At 44.9% G+C, this 19,752-nt stretch overlaps 1 protein-coding gene across 1 annotated transcript in view; it reads right to left on the reverse strand.

Moving 5' to 3' along the window:
* The window catches only part of GALNT10 (polypeptide N-acetylgalactosaminyltransferase 10), a 187,468-nt gene that overhangs the window by 86,956 nt on the left and 80,760 nt on the right, over positions 1-19,752 (reverse strand). The window contains exons 2-3 of the mRNA XM_080676626.1: positions 15,786-15,888; positions 13,078-13,216 (exon numbers count right to left, since the gene is read on the reverse strand). Coding sequence (XP_080532752.1) covers positions 13,078-13,216; positions 15,786-15,888 — 242 coding nt within the window. The remainder of the gene's footprint in view (positions 1-13,077; positions 13,217-15,785; positions 15,889-19,752) is intronic.

Here is a 19,752-nt window from a genome sequence, read left to right on the forward strand (position 1 = left end):
AAAGAAAGAAAGAAAGAAAAAAAGAAAAAAGGAGTGTGAAAATGAAATTGGGAAAAGGGAAAGTAAAGAGAAAAAAAAAAAAAGTAAGAGAGACAAGAAAGTGACTAAGAGAGAAAGGGGAACAGACTATATATATATGGGGATAAAACTCCAATAGAACAATCACTAATCCCAGAAAATGCCAGCAACAAGTGCCTGGGGATTAGTACAAACTACCACACCAACTAATATGGAGTGAGGCAAGGGAAAGCTGAAGCACAAAACAAACAAAAAAATAAACAAAAGAAGAATAAGCAAAACAATCTCACAAAAAAGCATAAAAATTGGATATAATCTACATTCAAGCAAACAACAACAAAAGGACAGAGAGAAGGACAAGTTTATGGATAGCTCAGACAGGGAAGGGAGAGGTGTATGTGGACTTGGAGCAGAGGATTGGAGATTAGATATGTAAGTAGGGTGAAATTTTAACAAGGGGTAAACAGAAAGAATAGGAAAAATCTAAAGCAGTAAAAGGGTAATATAAACAGGACACTGAAAAGGGGGAGGTTAGGAAGAGAGTGATGGCCTAAAGGTAGAGTTGAGATAGAGTAAAACGATGCTAAAGGAAAGATAAAAATAGAATGTAGAACCCTAATCCCAAAATAAAATGAAGAGAAAATAAAATGACACTTTAAAAAAAAAAAAAAAAGATAAAATAGCAGTAGTAATAATACGGATTGAAAATAAAAATGTAATAATTAAAAAGGTAAAATCAAGTGATGAAAAAAGAATAAAAAAGTTTCTTGATTAAAAGATGCAAAAAATGAAAATAAAAAAAAATAAAAAAAATAAAAAAATAAAAGGTAAAAATAAAATGTGAAGTAGTGAAGGTCATTCACTTCCTCTGTTTTTCTGTTTGGCACGCCTGTTTCTCAGTCCAGACAGTATTGCAGTTCCCTGTGATCCACTGCTCTTCGGTGTTGTAAGCCAGTCCTGATTTTAAGCAGGCGGTGTGTCTTAATTTCTCGTATTCCTTTATTTTTGATTACACAAGAGTCGATTTGTGATTCAGCCCCTGGGTGGCAGTGTTTCTGGATTAACTTCCGGGTCTATCTATGGCCTCTCTAGGCAGTGTTAGAGCCTTCTTTCTCTGTGGCACTCGTCACCGGCCTGTGGGAGTGGTCTGCCTCAGAGCTGACTCTCTGATGGTCACTCCCCGCTCCGATCCCCAGGTTCCAGAAAAACAACCTTCCCCTGCAGTCTCCCAGGGTGTCCCCAACTGGGTGATCCTATGTATTGGGCTTAGTAATCAGAAGCAAGAATTTCAAGAGGAAAAGGCCCAGTTGTGCGTACTCCGGGACTCCGCGTAAGCCCAGGCACCCAGGGAACGCAGGGGCTGCGCGTAAGTCTGGACTGCCTGAAATTCTTAGGGTGTCCCTGCACTTCAGATCAAAATGGGTTGCTTTTTAGAGTGCCCTTCTCTTAGCAGCTCTGAGGACCCCTTTCCACAATCACAGATCACGCCAGCCCCTACAGCCACGGATTTTTCTAGGCACAGACTTCCCTGGTCCTCCAGCTCCCGCAAAACGCGCGTTCCTCTCTCCCGCCTGGACCAGAGACCTCACCTTATCCCAGGCGAAATCTGACCTTTCCGTGGTGGAGTGTAGAGCTCCTCTGAACCCGTGTGCTTGCGCCAGTTGGGGAGCGTTGTTCTGGGGCTCGCAGCTGTTCCTGGGGTGCCGCAGTTGTGGATTCTCAGGCTTCAGATAAGCTCCACTTTCCGGATCAAGATGGCGCAGACTCCGCGTCCAACCCCGCAGCTCCGGGAGGGGACCCAGCCACAGTTGGTGCTGCCAGGTCAGGGGAACCCCGTTCAGCAGTCCCCCACCTCCTTCTGGAATTCAGCTGTCTCCCAACCAGCCAACAAACACTCCTTGTGCGACCCTCAGCTATTCTTTCTTTCTGCTCCGGGACAAGGCTCGGAACACGTCTGTCTATTCCGCCGCCATTATTCCCTCCTCCTGTGACCATAATATATTAAACAAACAAAGATACTTGTAGAATAAAATATATAATAGAACAGTCATATTTTTATAAAATAAAACCCCAAACCTCTTGATATATCTATACATGTTGCCTAAGCAAAGGAAAAACTATAGAAAGCTAAACTGTTACCATCTACTACCCGGGCAGATTTAAGAATAGAGAGAGGAGTGTATATGGTGGGGGTGGGGGTGGGGACTACTGATTTCCCCACTCAAAAAAAGTGCGGAAAGGAGGCTTACAATTAGGAGGGAATTATGTTCTGTTCTCAGTAAGAACAGCTGCTCTGTGCTTGTCTTATCATGCTGCCCTTGATACCATCTTAATGAAGGGAGAGAATTGGTAATCGCCTTTATCTTCCAATCATTATTCTCTTTTTCCTTAAATCCTTTCAAGGCCAATACCACTTAGCAACCAAACTCATCTCTGTGGCCAACGTTACTGAGTGCCTTTTATCTGCGCCTGGACAAGCGAGGTAAAGGAATGCAACCTGAGCAGTCTGCCGGTTGTGTCTGTTTATCAGGCCAGTACTGCTTGCTATGCCTGGTCCAAGAACTTTCATGCACAAAGGGCGAGAATTTAAGAATGTCTCCCTCCTTGTCCGTGAAGAATGCGTCTCAGTCTGTGTGCGATGCAGCAGAAAGAGCACATGCTTGGGTCCAGGTCCGTGTCTTCTTTGCCTTCTCCTGGCTGTGTGAACTGCAGCAAAGAGCTGAACCTTCCCCCCAGCTCAGCTTGTGCACCTGTAAAACGGAGCTAGCGAACCCCATCAGATACAATTCCAGAGAGGCTGGAATCACACAGGAGTTGTGACAATGTTTTTGTAAACGAGGAAATAACGTCGAAACAGAGAGGATGAAGAGTATTATTGCACAAAACCTCAAAGTGGGAACAAGTAAGGCCAGGCTGGTGGAGCACTCCGCACAATGCCTGGCACACAGCACTTGACAAGTGGGAACCGTTATTGTTGATGAAGAGCACAGCTTCCATTTCCATTAGACTAAGAAAATGCATCTGTTTGCAGAAATGATAAAAGAACCACAAGCCACACACCAGCGTACGTGGAGGTCGGCTGGTTTCCACCTAGCATAAATCGTAGGGATACATGCCCATGTGCTTTTTAGTTGACAGGCAGCCATTTTTGCTTGTAAGCCAATTATCTCTGCAATTTCAACCCAAGGGCTGAATTCATCGAAACCTATTTTTTAAACTACAGAAAACAACTTCAATTTGAGAAATGTTATTGGCTGCCATTTTATTTTAAGGCATATGAGCACCTTTAAACCCCAATACTAGGTCTGATGGATCAATAACTGTTGTCTTGGAAGAAAGACTGCTGTTCAGAAAGGAGTCATTTAACTTAAGAAGAGAGCCCTAAGAAGTCTCCTAAAAAGTCGGTAATACTCCACACACACACACACACACACACACACAACCAACACAAAAAACCTGGACTTTTTTCCTTTCCCAGCTCACAAATCATTCAGGTTCAAGCCCCTCTTTCTGTCCCTCTCCCACTTCCCGCACAAATGCCTGGCTAACAACCTGCCCAACTAGGGAATTTGCAGCAGTCACATTCCTGGGCATGTCTGGGACATTCATCTTACACTGAAGTCCTCCATCATACGTGTCAAACAAGCTTACTCCACCACGCGATTTAAGATAAAAGGGTAAAAACTGCTAATATGTAAAAACCTTGTCGCCCACGCCTATCCCTGCTCTATGGCACTGTGTGTGTGCAGTGTGTGTGTGGGGGGGGGGGGGGGGGGAAGGGGTGGAGCTGGGTGGAGACTCGTCATTCATCTCCATGCAGATGGCAGGCCCGCCCTCACTATGATCTGAACTGGGCACACAAACGCTACAGGCCACACCACAGACCACAGCTGATCCTGGGGCATTTTTAGATTTACTATCTGTTGTGCCTCAGGCATTTCTTGCTGTTCTAGTTAATTAAAACCACAATAAAAACACAGCAACTCAGCAAAGGATCCTGTCACCATTTCCAACTGCCTACTTGACAATGTCATTTGGATGTTTAATAACATCTTCAGCTTTGAAAGCAAAATCTTGATTTCCCCCAAACCTACTCTTCCCAAAGACTTCCTTCCTGTAAATGGCAACTCCATCTCCCAGTGGTTCTGGCCAAAAACCTTGGTTTAATCCTTGTCTGCTCTCTGTTTCCTCATAGCCACACTGTCTGAAAATAAATCTCGGCGTGTCCATCTTCAGCATGTATCTCTCTGCTGCTCCCACCTCCGTCTGAGGCACTGCCACTCGTCCCGGCATTGCTGTAATACACTCCTCAACTGTTCCCCTGCCTTCACCCTTGGCCACCTACCGTCTATACTTAACACAGCAACCAAAGGGATTCTTTGAAAATGAAAATCAAATCATGTTGTTCTCTGCTCAAAGCCCTCCAGGGCTTCCCATCTTACTCACGTTGGTAAAAAGATAAACCCCACCATGACCACCCCCAGACATCTCTCCAGCCCTGCTTCTCGTTGCTCTCCTCCGGACTTACTGGGCTTTGTAAGCCAAGCATGATGGCCGCAGGGCATTCCTCTTTAATTTTCTGGAAGACTGTACAGAATTTGTGTTATTTCTCAAACTTTTGGTAGAACCCACCAGGGAGCCCATCTTTGTGAGAAGGTTCTTAACTACAATATCAATTGGTTTGCTAGACACAGGGCTATTAAAGCTAATCATTTCTTCTTGAGTGAGCTTTGCTAGTTTGTGTCTCTCAAGGAATTTGCCATTTCATCTAAGTTGTTGAACTTACAGGCATAAAGTTGTTAAGAATATTCCTTTATTATTTTCTTAATATTACAGAATCTGTAGTTACGTCACCTCTCTGATTCTCGATACCAATACTTTGTGCCAATTAATCTGGTTAGAAGTTAATCAATTTAATTGACCATCTTAAAGAACCAGCTTTTGGTTTTATTGATTTTTCTCTATTGGTTTTCTATTCTCTAGTTAATTGATCTCTGCTTTGATCTTTTAAAGTATCTGTTCTTCTATTATTTTGGAATACTTTATTCTTTTTTTTCTAGTTTCTTAAAGTTAAAGCTCGTGTCATCAATTTGGAGACCACTCTTTTCTAATATAGGCCTTGAATCCTACAAATTTCCCCATAAGTACTGCTTTAGTGACATCCCATAAATTCTGATATTTTCTTTTCATTATGATTTGGTTCAAAATACTTTCTAATTTTCCTTTTGATTTCTTCTCTGACCCATTTATTATTCATAAATTAGTTACATAGTTTCCAAACATTTAGAAATGTTAAGAGACTGTCTGTTATTGGTTTCTAAATTTTATTCCACTGTGGTCAGAGAACATATTTGGTATCACTTGAAACCTTTTTAATTTATGGAGACTTATTTTCTTGGTTCCAGAATATGGCCTATCTTGGTAAATGTTCCCTGTGCACTTGAAAAGAATGTGTACTCTGCTGTTAATGGGTGGAGTGTTCTATAAGCGTCAGTTGGGTCACATCAGTTGATGGTGCCGCTGTTCAAGTCTGCTATATCCTTGCTGATTTTCTGTCTACTTGTTCTATGAATTACTGAGAGAGAGAGAGAGAGAGAGAGAGAGAGAAAGAGAGAGAGGAGTGCTGAAATGTCATAATTGTGGCTATGTCTATAACTACTTGCAATTCTATGAGCTTTTGCTTCATGTATGAATAATCCCTTTATTATTATGAAATGACCTTCTTCAGTCCATAGGCCATCGCTCTATCCACTGAGCCAAACCAGCTAGGGCTGAAATGACCTTCTTTATCCCTGGTGATAGTCTTTGTTCTGAAATCTACTTTGACTGATATTAACATATAGCCAGCCACTCCAGCTTTCATTTGACTAGTGTTAGCATGGTAGACAGGCCTTTGTTATCCTTTTACTTATAACTTATTTGTATGTTTATATTAAAAGTGTGTTTCTCACAGGCAGCAAGTACCTGAGTCTTGCTTTCTTATCTAAACTGACAATCTCTGCCTTTTAACAGAAATGATTAGGGCATTTACATTTAACATGATTATTAATAATGTGGTTAGGTTAAATTCCATCATTTTGGTACCTGCTTTTGATTTCTCCTTTCGGATCTGTCTTCCCTTTTTCCTCTTTTCTGCCTTCTTTTGGATTAATTGAATATTTTTCATGATTCCATTTTATCTCCTTCATTGGCTTATTAGCTATAACGCTTTGTTTTGCTATTTTAGTTCTTTTAACTTATAAAGTCCACCTTCACCTCTTCACAAGTAGTACAAGAACCTTAAAATAGTATATTGTCGTTTCTCCCCTCTAATCTTTATGTTGGGATACATTTTACTTTTACCTATGTTTAAACTCAACAATATGCTATTATTTTTGGTTACAGAGTAAGATATCTTTTTAAAAGATTTAAACACTTAGAAAAATAGTATATATTTACCCACATGGTTACTATTTCCAGTGATCTTCATTCTTTGTGTATAAAGATTTCTATTTCCATCTGGTAACTTTTTCTTCCCCCTGAAAGGACTTCCTTTAACATTTCTGATAGTACATGACAGCTGTGATGAATTCTTTCAGCATTTTTTTGTGGCTGCGAAGTATTTATTTTGCCTTTATTTTTGAAAGGTATTTTCATGCATGGGGTACAGAATTTTCCTTTACTCTTAGTACCTGAAAGATGTTGCTACACAGTGTTCTTGCTTGCATTGTTTCCAACGAAAATTCTATCACCCTTATTTTTGGTCCTCTGTCAGTAATATGCTTTATTTCTCTGCTTTAAAATCTTTCCTCGTCACCAGTGATTTTCATTAATCTGATTATGATGTGCCTTGGTGTTGTTTTATTTATGTTTCTTGAGATTGGATTTCACTGAGCTTCTAGGATCTGTTGTCATTCAATTTGAAAAATTTCTGGCCATTATTTCCCTTGTCTCCTTATGGACTCCAATTACATGAATATTCAACTACTTATAGTTTATTAATACTCTTCATTTTTTAAAATTATTTTTTCTCTCCATGTTTCAAGTAGTTTCTTTACTTATAACTTCAGGTTCACTAATCTTTTTCTCCTGCAGTATCTGTTCTACCATTGATTCCATTTACTGTGTTTTTCATCTTAGACATTGTTGCTTTCATTTCTAGAAGTTCATTTTGGGTCTTTTAATATCTTCATGTCTCTAACTTTTTAAATACATAGAAAGCAGTTCTATTAACTGTTTTAGTGTCCTCTACTAGTTCTAACATCTATGTCAAATCTGGGCTGATTTTGATTATTTTCCTCATTATGAGCCATGTTTCTCTACTTATTTGCATGCCTGATAATCTTTGGTTAGATTTACCCTAATTAATTCTGAATATTTTTGTTTTGAGGTTTGACCTGGGATGTAGTTAAGTTACTTAGAAACAATTTGATTCTCCTGGGTCATAATTTATGCTTTTTTTCTTTTACAAATGACAAGGCTTCCTAGTCTGAGCAGTGAGAAGAGGCACTATTCTTGGCTTCTGCATGAGAGCTAGGCACTATTCCCTGTAATCCTTTTGGGCGATCCCTTTCTCAGCCTTCGGTAGCTTTTGTATAGGAAGGAATTCATCAGCGATCTGCTGAATACGCAAGGGAACCTTCTGTAGACCTCTGTAGCTCGGTCTCCATGCAGCTCTCTCCTCTTCAGTACACTGTCCTGTGAACTCTCTGCCTCTTTGGTCTCCCTGGACTCTCAGCAACATCAGATAAACTCAGGAAGTCCTCGGGGCTCTACCTATCCCCCCTCCCTGCATCTTGGCTTGAAAACGCTCTCGAGGCAATAAGCTCAGACAATGTATTGCTCTCCTCACTTGTTTCCCATCCCTTTAGGATTACTGTCCTTTACTTCCTGGTGTCCAGTGTCTTTTTAAAAAATTTTCAGTTGTTTTTAGTCAGGAGAGTAAATCTGGTCCCTGTTACTCCAGCTTGGCCCCCAAAGAGCATTTTTTTTTTAACATTTTATTTATTTATTTATTTATTATTATTTTTTTAAAATATATTTTATTGATTTTTAACAGAGAGGAAGGAAGAGGGATAGATAGTCAGAAACATCGATGAGAGAGAAACATCGACCAGCTGCCTCCTGCACACCCCGCACTGGGGATGTGCCCGCAACCAAGTTACATGCCCTTGACCGGAATCGAACCTGGGACCCTTCAGTCCGCAGGCCGACGCTCTATCCACTGAGCCAAACCGGTTTTGGCCAAAGAGCATTTTTAATGTCCATGTGTACATTGACATTGGGGCACTAATATTATTATTACTACTACTACAAATGTGGTTGGCTTTAATTTCCTGTGCTTTCAAATTGTCATTCCCCCGCCTCCCCACCAGAGTATATATTTAATCCATGTTTGTCAAACTTAGGCTGTAACTCCCTCCATTGTTGCTTTTGTAAACTGATGGGGATGTAAAGGTGCTCAATAAAGGCTACTAGCCTAGTAGAGTAATATGAACTTGTCAGTCCTGTTCAGGAAATTCAGCATGCACCATAAATTAACCATGTTAATTTAACAAAAAGGAAAAAAGCAAAAGGGAGCATGGAACCAGAAATCTGGTAGACCTGGGCCTTTTATTGCAACAGATTCCATTCAGGTGCATTCATTTCTGTAAGCGAAACCCACAGACTGGATTTGGAGAAAGCAGTCAGGATTGCAGGCTGTTTTCATTCCCACTATGGACAGTCTTTACATGGGAGAAACTGATCACTCAACAGAGGGCTCTGCTTAGGAACCTTCAGGCCTGGGACACTTCAGCAGCTGGGGCTCCAGTGCCATCAGCTCTGTGCCCGAGGGGCCTCCCTGTGCAGTTGTCAACCAGCCCACAGAGCCCCCTGGAGCAGGGAAAGTGGGCCAGCCCACCAGCCAGCCTCTGTTCAGCTCCCTGGGAAGGAGGTGCAGAGGGCAGGTCTGCTCAGAGCCAGCTGGCCGCCTCCCACATGCAAGCCCAGCAAGACAGGCCGAACTTTCTAGTTTCCATTCTCTGTGGCTGCACGTTCCCCCGTGCGGCTTCTGGGGAAAGCCAGTGCAGCTGGCACAAACAAACAGCCCCTCGACCCTGTTCTTGACGTGCTGCTGCCAAAATTCAATTCGAAGAATAAAAGGCAAACATAAACCCCAGCTCCTGCTGGGAAAGTTGTTCAAGTGAAAAGGAACCAGAAGGAATGAACAGCCCAACTGCTTTCATTGATTCATAATTTCTGCTGTCACAGAGCAGGAAAGTCCTTCCCCCCCCCCACCCCTCACCCCGCCCCCCGGAAAAAAGAAAAGCTCTTCAAGACATCTGTTAACTCATTTCTGAACAGTCAGCTTCCACAACTGGGGATTCTGAAAAAGGGGGATGTCAGGAGCACTGGGTTTAGCACATCTTTTGCTGTAATGTGGATGCTGGCTGGGTGGACGGCTGGTAACCGAGGAGCCTGTGGCATGTTGCAGCTCAGTTCCCATCCACCCAGAACAAGGGTCTTTGCCTTACTTCTGTCCAGGACCCTCTGCCAGGCTGGTAATACATATGGACACTTCTGAGAGCAAGGCTTATAACTCATAAAATAAACTACATAAGACTGCAAAGGAAACCAATGAGACTGGAATATAGTTATCAAAATAAAAAAAATGTAAACTACAATAATAAATGTGCTTCTTTAGGGACACAGGAAACCACAAGAGCTAGTGCAGTTCTGCAAACTACCTTCATTTCAACGTAGTGATGGGTGCCCACCACCTCTCAGGGTTATCTGTCAAGTGATGAGAAAGTACATGATTTCCTGTGGTGACTACATCACAGGCGTTTTAGTCATAACGGAAGGGAACACATTTCAGTTAGAGGTCAATGAAAAAAAGGAAGCAATATTTGTCTCCTCTGTTTATAGACCCTCCCGAATTCTCTCCATGGACCGCGGAGCTGTAGGTTAGGAAGCCGTCTCTTTTTCTCGGCTGTCAGGAAAGAACCCTGCGCTGCGGGACAAAGGGCTGGATCCCCATCCTGGCTCCACTTCTAACCAGCAAAGACTCAGCCTTGTAATTCGTAAGCTGAAGAATGAGTACTGTCTCGCCCAGGCAGTTCTCTACCTGTAATGTTTCTCCCCTGCTCCACAAAGCCGGTGGGGGTGTCCCCTGAGGTCCCAAGCACGCTCTGCCTACCGCTATTACTGGTCGTCTCACCGTGGCGCAATGAGCTCCTTATGCCTCTGTCGCACCCTTGCACAAAGCAGTAATAAGGGCTCATTTGGCACTGTGTTCTTGGTGTCAAGCACAGGGCCTGGCACACAGAAGACCATTATGCATATACAGGGTGGGGCAAAAGTAGGTTTACAGTGGTGAGTACTTGAAACACAGTTTATTGTTGTATTATTAATTAATTACTGTGTTATTTTTCCATACAAGCAACGGTAAACCTACTTTTGCCCCACTCTGTATTTACTGGATGAACAGATGAAAGGCTGGATGAAAGCTGTGACCACACTCAGCTTCTCTCTCTCACTGTAAACATATTTCTACTTTGTACCAGTTCTCAGCCCTGGTTACACGTAAGAATTGCTTTTAAAGATTTTAGAAAATACAGAGACCCAGGCCGCACCCCCAGAAATTGAGAGCCCCGTGGCTTGGAGTGGTGTCCTGGCCTTTGTATGTTTGTTAAAAAAATATACTTTTATTGATTTCGGAGAGGAAGGGAGAGGGAGAGAGAGATAGAAACATCAATAATGAGAATCACTGATCAGCTGCCTCCTGCACACCCCACATTGGGGATCGAGCCTGCAACCTGGGAATGTGCCCTTGACCGCAATTGAACCTGGGATCCTTTAGTCTGCAGGCCGAGGCTCTATGCACTGAGCCAAACCGGCTAGGGCCTTTGTATGTTTTTAAAAACACCCCAGGCACAGCCAGAGTTGAGAGCCCACAGTACCACGGAACAGCTGAGGCGAGGGAATAAAGCTCCCAGATGAACTTCTTTCCCAGAGCCAGAAAGATGATATTAGTGCAGAATTCTAAACTCTGCAAGGGGCTAAACTCATAAATTGAGTTTCTGACCCTCAGAGTCAGGTCACAGTTCTGAATCCAGAAACATCAGCAATATCTGAACTACATGCTCAGACTTGGATGAAAAAATTCTCAGGCTTGACAGTGAAGACCATGAAACAAATTGCAAACCACACAGGGGAGCACACTGAGGCCGCCCCCCCCCTGCATCCCCCCCCTTTTCTCCCCTCCCTACGAGAAATCCTTATGAAAAGGGCCCCATCCTGGGCAAGCAGCGCACCTTGTAGGCAAGTTTCCTCACCTGCCAAGTGGAGATACTAGTACAGCCAACTCACTGTTGCAGGAACTGGCAGATGTAATGGGGCTGAAAGCATTTTGTGAGTAGCTGAACATGCTACCAAGATTAATTCTTGATTATTGCATTCTACCAATTGAGCTCTGACAGGTGGAGAGACCTTATAGTTCAGTGATTAAGAACACAGATTCCAGAGTCAGAATTTCTGCATACAAATTCTGGCACCAGCCCTTACCTGCTCTGTCATTTTAGGCAAATTATTTAACCTTTTTGTACCTCCATTCCCCATCTGTAAAATGGTGACAATAAAGGTACCTATCTTGTTGAGTTTTGGAAAGTTTGGCCAAGTTGATGCACTGAAAGTGCCCAGAACACAGCTCTAAACCTGAAGTGTGCATCAGAATCATCTGGAAGGCTAGTTAAAGCACAGAGTGCAGGGCCCCACCCCAGAGCTTTGGATTCAGTCGATCTGGGCTGGGATTTGAGAATCTGCATGCGGACAAGCTCCTGGGTAATGCTGGAGTCACTGCTTTGGGAACCACACTTTAAGAACCACTGGCTTAGAATGATGCCTGGCATACAGTGAGAACCTTGTAAGTGTTAGCCGTTATTATCTTTTCCTGGGCTCTACCTTTTAGTCCCTGAACAGAACCCTTTATGCTCCAGTGCTACTCAGAACTATCTTCATGTAGAAGCCAGCGTGAAATCTACTTGCAGTGGTCCCCACAGCGTGGACCCAACTCTGCTGCATGAGCATCTCATGGGCGCTTATTTGTAATGCCAGCTCTTAGGCCTCAACCCAAATCTAACGATTCAGGAATTACAGGGGGGAAGCTCAATATCCTGTGTTCTAACAGCCCTCCAGACGACTAATGCACACCAGCTTTAAGAACAATAGCTCTATTGGAAAATTACACGACCACCACAGTAACCCTACTGAATATGCCCGGGAGGCAGATGGCTTCCAGTCTAGGGATAGTTTTTGGTGGAGCCCAATACCTGGCTCAGTCCTTATTCACCTAGTGGCCTTATATGAATTATGACTTTAAGCCCAGCCCGGTGAGGCTCTTGTTGAGCGTCAACCTATGAACTAGGAGGTTGCAGTTCTAGTCCTGGTCAGAGAGGACGGGAGGAGAGAGAGATAGAAACATCAACGATGAGAGAGAATCATTCATCGGCTGCCTCCTGCACGCCCCACACCGGGGATCGAGCCTACAATCCAGGCATGTGTCCTGACCGGGAATCAAACTGTGACTTCCTGGTTCCTAGGTTGACACTCAACCACTGAGACATGCTGGCTGGCAGCCACAGTTACCTTTATAATCATTACATATGTCCCCTCTCAAATGATTTGAGGTAGCTTATAACAAGACATAAATATACTCGGGATAGCTAAAATAAAGATTAAAAATACAGAAACACCACACATAGAAAGTGGAGAGTAATGGTTGAAACTGTCATTGCAATTGTCTTCTAAGTTGAGGTCTGAACTTCCCCGTGGACCAGAGCCCAAAGGAAATGCAGAGGTTCCCTGTTCCCACCATCTGAACACAGAAAGGTGACCGGCCCTTTTAGGGATACACCATCGTCCCTCTGCCACAGCTGCTCTACATTCTAGAAACATCGATCACACGAACCTTCCCACAAAGCCCCGTGTAACAGGAGGGACTCTCCTCCAGCAGCGCTTCCTGTACCTGCTTCTTTAATTCTCAACAAGAGCCAAGGACAAACTCCTCCCATCCCAGAGGATAAGAGATGTTACACTTACTTCGGGTGCCGAATATCAGGGAGAGAGCGATTCAGGGAGATCTTATCGCTGACGTAGATGTTAAATCCATTTTCTCGGTACGCCTGATCCACTCTCTCAGCGTCCGTCATGGGGTACGGTCTCCCTTGTTCTCCATTTCCTGGGAGCAAAGAGCAGAGTCAATGTTGCTAACTGAATGGTGTGGGGACAAAGGATGAAGAATATGATTCAACCACAAAGATGAAATCTGATGCTGGATACAGAGTGTCTGTGCAGATTTTGCAGGGCGAAGTGTACAGAGGGGAGGGGAGTGAGCGTTCTGTCATGGCTGAGTCGCACACTTTATAGAGCCTGTCCTCATGTAATCTCCACAGGAAGCAAGTGGGTGAACATGAGAGCCCTCAGCCTACAGATGGATAAAGCCCATGGTCCCTCCCCTCTGCCAGGAGCCCCAAATATCCCTGACCAGATAGTCTAACCACCTGGAGGGAGACCAGGTCCACGTAAGAGCTGATCAACCCCGGGGCAGTCACAGCACCTCTCTGACAGTAGCTGACGCGCCCTGGTACCCACAGCCTAGTGAGAGCCCAATAGATGCTGTGTAGGCGAGAGCTTTTTGTAAACTATAAAACACTATATAAATGTGAGGAAATGTTATGGCTATTCTCCAGGCAGGGCCAACTTTATATGTAAGTCAAAAGGGGGTTAATGGAGGGGTGAGGACACATATATAATACCTTAATCAATAAAGAAATTAAAAAAAATTTTTTTTAAAAATTGCCACAAACGATACAAGATGCTTTGAGTTTTTTAAAGCCAGCAAACAAATTAAGATCTGCCCAGGCTCGGGCAGGACTGCTTGGAAAGTGTTGATGTGAGCCACGGACTTGGTTGAATAAAGTGCTATTCTTTCTGTTCTCTGCACAATCCAGCTGGGGAAAGAGTTCCTGATGTTCTGGGAAATTATCCTCAGGGTTCTCAGGAGGCGGATGGGAAGTGGTAATGTCCACACCGAGCCTGCAGAATCTGACATTGCCGAGGGTCCTGAAGGAATGGCAGTAAGATGGCTGGTCAGACAGGACCTCATCTTCCGGAGCTTATGCTCTGAGCATCGTCCCATGCAGTTTGTCACGTGAATGTGGACAACATGAGCTTGATGGGGAGGTGCAAGCTAAGAGGTGGAGCCCACGGACTGTGGCTACTCCAATCCTGCCAGACGAGGGAGAGGACTCCCCTGTCTGTATGACGCTCCATGTCAAACACAGTGGCCAGTGCCCGGGACGGGTTCCACAAGGGACTCGGGTGCAACAGAAGCAGCTCTCTCGGGGCGGGAGCCTCAGGAAGGCAGGACAGGACCGACTCATATTTAGGCCCTGGGGCGGGCAGGGTGGAAGCCGTAGTCCAGCCCTGCTATCCCAGCTCTGTCACCTGGGGCGTGCCTTTCGCCTGTCTATGTCTTGGTTGTCGCCTTTGTATTAATTGGGATAAGAAGGTTCAGTGTGATGAAGGGCAAGGCGCCTGGTACCCAGTTAGCACTGGTCATTATTATTCTGAATAATTTCTCCAGGGCTTACTCCTTTCTTGCTAGTTAGGCTGGTATGCTAATAACTCTGGTACAATTGTCTGGCAAATCAGCTCCTTTCAAATGTCTCCTTTTTTAATTTAAGCAGCCCTCCCCCACCCTAACCTAACTCTTCATTCTAAATTACTGGCATACGGAAAAATGCATGTCGTGTCTTTAGATTTCCCTGAATTTCAGTTATCATTTCAGCTCTATTCAAAGCCTTGTTGTAATCTGGTTTTTGTCATAATGTAATTTTAAGAAAATCAATAGTGGGTGCCTTGAACTGAGATAAAAATGAATAAAATACCAATCGCTTCTATTTCTACAGTGTTTTCCAGTGTAAAGCTACTTTGTACCAATACCCTGAGGCTGTCGAAGCAGGAAGCATGAGCTCCAGTGGCAGATGGGGAAACTGAGCTCAAGGATTATGGAATTTTCCTGATGGTCACATGGCTGATGATAAGGGGTGTCAGAGCTGCCCTCCTGACTCCTCATCCAGGCTCTCTACAAACAACTCTCCACATAATTTCCCTTCCCAACTCCCCAGCTGTAACAGAAACTGCTCCAAAGACGAATTGGCCAAAGAAAATATTAGCTGGAGCCCATTAAATTCATTCAGCCTCGTAGCTGTAGGGCTGGTAGGGGTCAACTCTGCCCTCCAGACCTGGGTTCAAATTCCCAGCCTGCCTCTTTCTCACTGTGTGACGGTGGGCAGATCACCCCACCTCTCGGAGCTACAGGTCCCTTCTCATCAAATGGGCCATAAAGGTTGATTTGGGGATTCACCGAGAAAATGTGCAGTATGGACAGTGAGCTGTGGCTCACTGTAAATACTCATAAATGTTGGCTCTTATTATCACTGCTCCTCATTTTAGTGGTAATACATCTCATAAGGGGGAGACATTTTTTATCGCCCAATAAAGGTGGCAAGGCAAATTCCTGAAAGCATTGGATCTGGTGATGTGAGTGGAGAAAGGATGGGGCCAGCTCACAGGTCAGGTGAAGAGGGGATTCCAGAATCAGGGGAACGGAGGGTGGAGGGTGGCAGATGGAGAGGAGTTGAAAGGAGGTCCAGACACCCCATTAAACACACATACGCGCACATGCATGCTCACACGCATACCCTCTCCACAGGCCTGCCTGTGGACGGTACCTCTCTCCGTACCTACACGCTGAGCATCCCTTCTGATGGCTTCTTTGTCATGCCAGTCCTTCAGCTTTTGTCCATCTCCCAAGAAAAATATCTTCTTTTGCTGATTGTGTGATCCCTTAAAAAAAGAAAAAGACAAAAACTGTGAAAAAGAAAAAGAAAAGGGGGAAATAAGTTTAATAACAGAGACCCAGAAATTACACTGCCTAAGGGAGCTTTTGGCATTGGCTGAATGTCTGTCAGCTGTTCATTTACTAACCCCCTTGGCATACCTCTGTTAGTGCCACCCAGGCACACAAAGGTCAGGACGATGAGTCCACCCTCTTAGAAGTCAGAAACCAGCAGGAGAAAAACCCAGATGGACAAACATTCCTTTCACTCAAGAAAAAGCAGCACGTGTGGCGCTGCCAAGAGAAATATAACAACACCACGAGCCACAAATGTGAGCCACATTTGCAACTTTACATTTTCTAGTATTCACATTGGGAAGAAAAAGAAACAGGGGAAGTTAGTTTTGATAATATGTTTTATTTACCCCAACATACTCTATGTAAAATATTTCACCACACTATGTAAAAAATTCATTGAGATACTTTACTTTTGTTTTTGTACTAAGTCTTCAAAATCCAGTGTGTACTTTACACTTGTGTTCATCTCGATTCAGGCCCCTTTCAAGGGCTCCACAGCCACAGTGGCTGGTGGCTACCTAAGGGATGAGGCAGGGTAGGTGACCCTCAGATGACAGGCCCGCAGAAAGTGCTACAGGAGTTCACCTCCACCTGGGAGAACTGGAGAAGGTTTCATGACCGAAGGCGTTTGGGCTGAGATAGGCTGAAATGAGGGGCAGGCAGGGCAAACGGCCTGGGCACAGACTCCCAGGGGTGGTAGAGTCGCAGAAGTAGGCTTGGCCTTGTTCGTTTCTAAAGTCACAAGGAGGGTGAACATTTGGCGACTGTGTGGAATGGATGAACAAACAGCTGAATGCTGAAAGGAAACAGGACGATGCAACAGCCCCCAGAGAGCAGCCCCCGGGGCCTGGCTCTGAAGCTGTTTATTATGATGCGTCTGGGGAGGTGAGCCCATCCTCCTGGGCCCATTAGAATCAGTCTCCCTAATTAAATGAGGCTGCATGCCAGTGCCTGGGGTCATCTGAAGGTGCCAGATGCTTTCCCACGCCCACGATGAAGTCTAAAGACTCAGAACCTTCCCAAGGTACCTTCCGTGTTTCTTTGGATAAGACTGGCTTTCCACATCACCTTGCCCATTAAAATTCCCGCAAGACAGTCCTTGCCGCTGTGGCATGCAGAATCCAATAGTCCTATTTCCTATGTAATCAACTACAAAGGCCCTGAATGTGTGGTGTGCCGGAACGTCAGCCATAGAAAGAAGCCACCGGGATAAAACAGTCCACACGCCTGTTTGTTAAGTCTCTGGCTGATTCTTGAGTTAGCAGATTGTCTACAACAGTGCAATATCCTTACAACAGCTTTAATGACAATAACAATCCGTTGTCGTCCCTCCTACAGGCCTCTCGGAGTTGCAAGAAGAAAATTCTGAAAGCCGGCATGCCGGATGTCTTGGTCAGGGACGGAAAGAAAAGAAAACAGAGGCCACGTGCCTGCAAACAGTTCTCGGGGTTCACAGAAATCGCAGAGGCTGAGCTGGAAGTTCAACCTTCGGTGGATTTCAACTGTGCTGAGCTACATTTGAATGCTCAGTGCTGCCTGGGGGAGAAGGAGGCTGAGAGCAGGAGCTTGACCCTCCGTCAGTCAAACCAATCAGACCAGCAATGCATCTATCTGTTTTCTGTACTCGGATCTGCGTGGGATTTCATTTTAAAATGGTCCTCCGCTAAAAACAAATTGACAACCAAGTCTCCAGACAAGGGAACAAATAAATATACTTGGAAACTGAGCTAGGGCCACCTCTATATTCGCAGACAGGGAAACTGAGCCTCGGGGTGGGTCAGGGACCTGCCCAAATAAATACATCTCAATGTCACCACTGATCGATCGTGAGCTATTTAGCTATTGTTCTCCAGCCCTCCTTCCCAAGGCCTTTTCCACTTGGTGCTACCCAAAGGCTGGACCTTCGGCTGGTTACTTTAGGTCACTCGGGGAACTCAAGAGGCTCTGCAAAAGCCTTAACGGAAGGTACCAATTCGAAGTGATTCTCCAAGTGTGGCCTCTGACACAGCAGCACCCGCTGGAGCTAACAGCAGAAGCTATGGAATGACTGAGGGGCTAGTTTAGGATAGAGAAGAAATTCCAAGGGTTGGATCAGTGCTAGGATGAAACGGGACCATTTGGAAGATGTTAGAAGAGGCCAGGAATAGGTTGCTCACCTGTTCATCAGGGTGTGAAGGAGGAAATCAAGGGCTGGTTAGGCTAGTGCTGCTCACATTTTACGTGCAACAGAATCACGTGGGGATCTTGCTCAGTGCGGGATCTGACTCAGGAGGTCTGGGTGGGGCCTGCGACTCTGCATTCCTAACAAGCTCCCCAGTGATGAGGATGCTGCTGGCCCATGAAGCACACTTACATGACCTTCAAAGGACATTTTAAGAGTCTAAGACTCCATGAAGGGCACAGTTTCCTCCGTATTCCTCTTGTGCGGAAGTCTTCCCACACGGCTGGGAATGGGGGACAGGGTTGAATCTCACAGTTGTGACCTCACAGAAGCAAACTCCTTAAATCTTGTTCTCAGGATGAGCAGTGAATTGCTGAACTGACAGGGTAGAGAATTAAGGTCCCTAAATTCTAGAAGTTTCATACCCACGGCTTCTACCATCTCCACCGTCTTTGCCTTAAAGATGTATGTCCCTCTGGGATGATCTGCAGAGATGATCTGTGCTGTTTTAGGTGGTATCATGAGTCCTTCCATCATCCCTACAGTAAGAGACCTTAGAGCTCGCTGACACAGGGGGTTCTGCATGTCTAAACATGTAGTTAGCAGAGGGCCCTCTAATATCCAAGCTAAGCAGCTGCGCAGAGACAATTAGCCCTTCCTTCCTCATCTTGCAGATGGGGAAACTGAGGCCCGAAGAAGCCATACTACTTACCCAAGGCCACACAAGCAGGCAAGAGGAGAAGAGCCTGTTGACTCCCAGGCTAGTTTTCAGTGGAGAGAAGCCTTGCAATATGGACCTCGGACAAGCTACCGGAGTCACGGGCACCTCAGTTTTCCTACCGGGAAAATGGAGATGGCACTACCTGCCCAAAGGATTCAGGGGTCCTCAAACTTTTTAAACAGGGGGCCAGTTCACTGTCCCTCAGACCGTTGGAGGGCCGGACTACAGTTTAAAAAAAAACTATGAACAAATTCCTATGCGCACGGCGGGCCCGGGACGAGTCGGCTGCTAAGCAGGACAGGCAGCGGCACCCGGCGGGCCAGATAAATGTCCTCGGCGGGCCACATGTGGCCCGCAGGCCGTAGTTTGAGGACCCCTGTATGAACTGAGAAAAATCACAAACTGTAATAAAATTTGCGGTCAATTTCAGGTGGTTTAAGTCTCTGAGGTCCATCCGTGGAAAGCTCATAGATCATTCAAACTATCACCAAATGTTTACTGAGAACCACTCAGTACCAGGCACTGTGCTAGGCACTGGGGGTACAGGCAAGACAACACCGATTTCACGTAGGCACGGAGTTTACAGCCAGACCAGTTTCTCTCAAAGGGCGCTGGCTCTTGGGAGACCTCATTATAGATGTAAATTCCTGGGCCCCACACTGAACCTATTAAATCAAAGTATCTGGAGCTAGGAAGCCAGGATGATGTGTTTTTAAACCTATTCCCCATATGAGTCTGATTCACAATAAAGGTGAAAAAACACTTGTCTAAATCCAGCTGCTTCGTTTTACAGATACGAAATCTGAGACTAACTGAGTGGGACAGACTTGCCCTAAATCCCATAGCTTGTCAGCCCCCCAAACCGAACCAGATCTGGCTGTTCTCTCCCTGAGCTAGACTGTGAGCTTCTTG

Source organism: Plecotus auritus (genome assembly GCF_963455305.1).
Source record: "Plecotus auritus genome assembly, chromosome: 6".
NCBI classification, from domain to species: Eukaryota; Metazoa; Chordata; class Mammalia; order Chiroptera; family Vespertilionidae; genus Plecotus; species Plecotus auritus.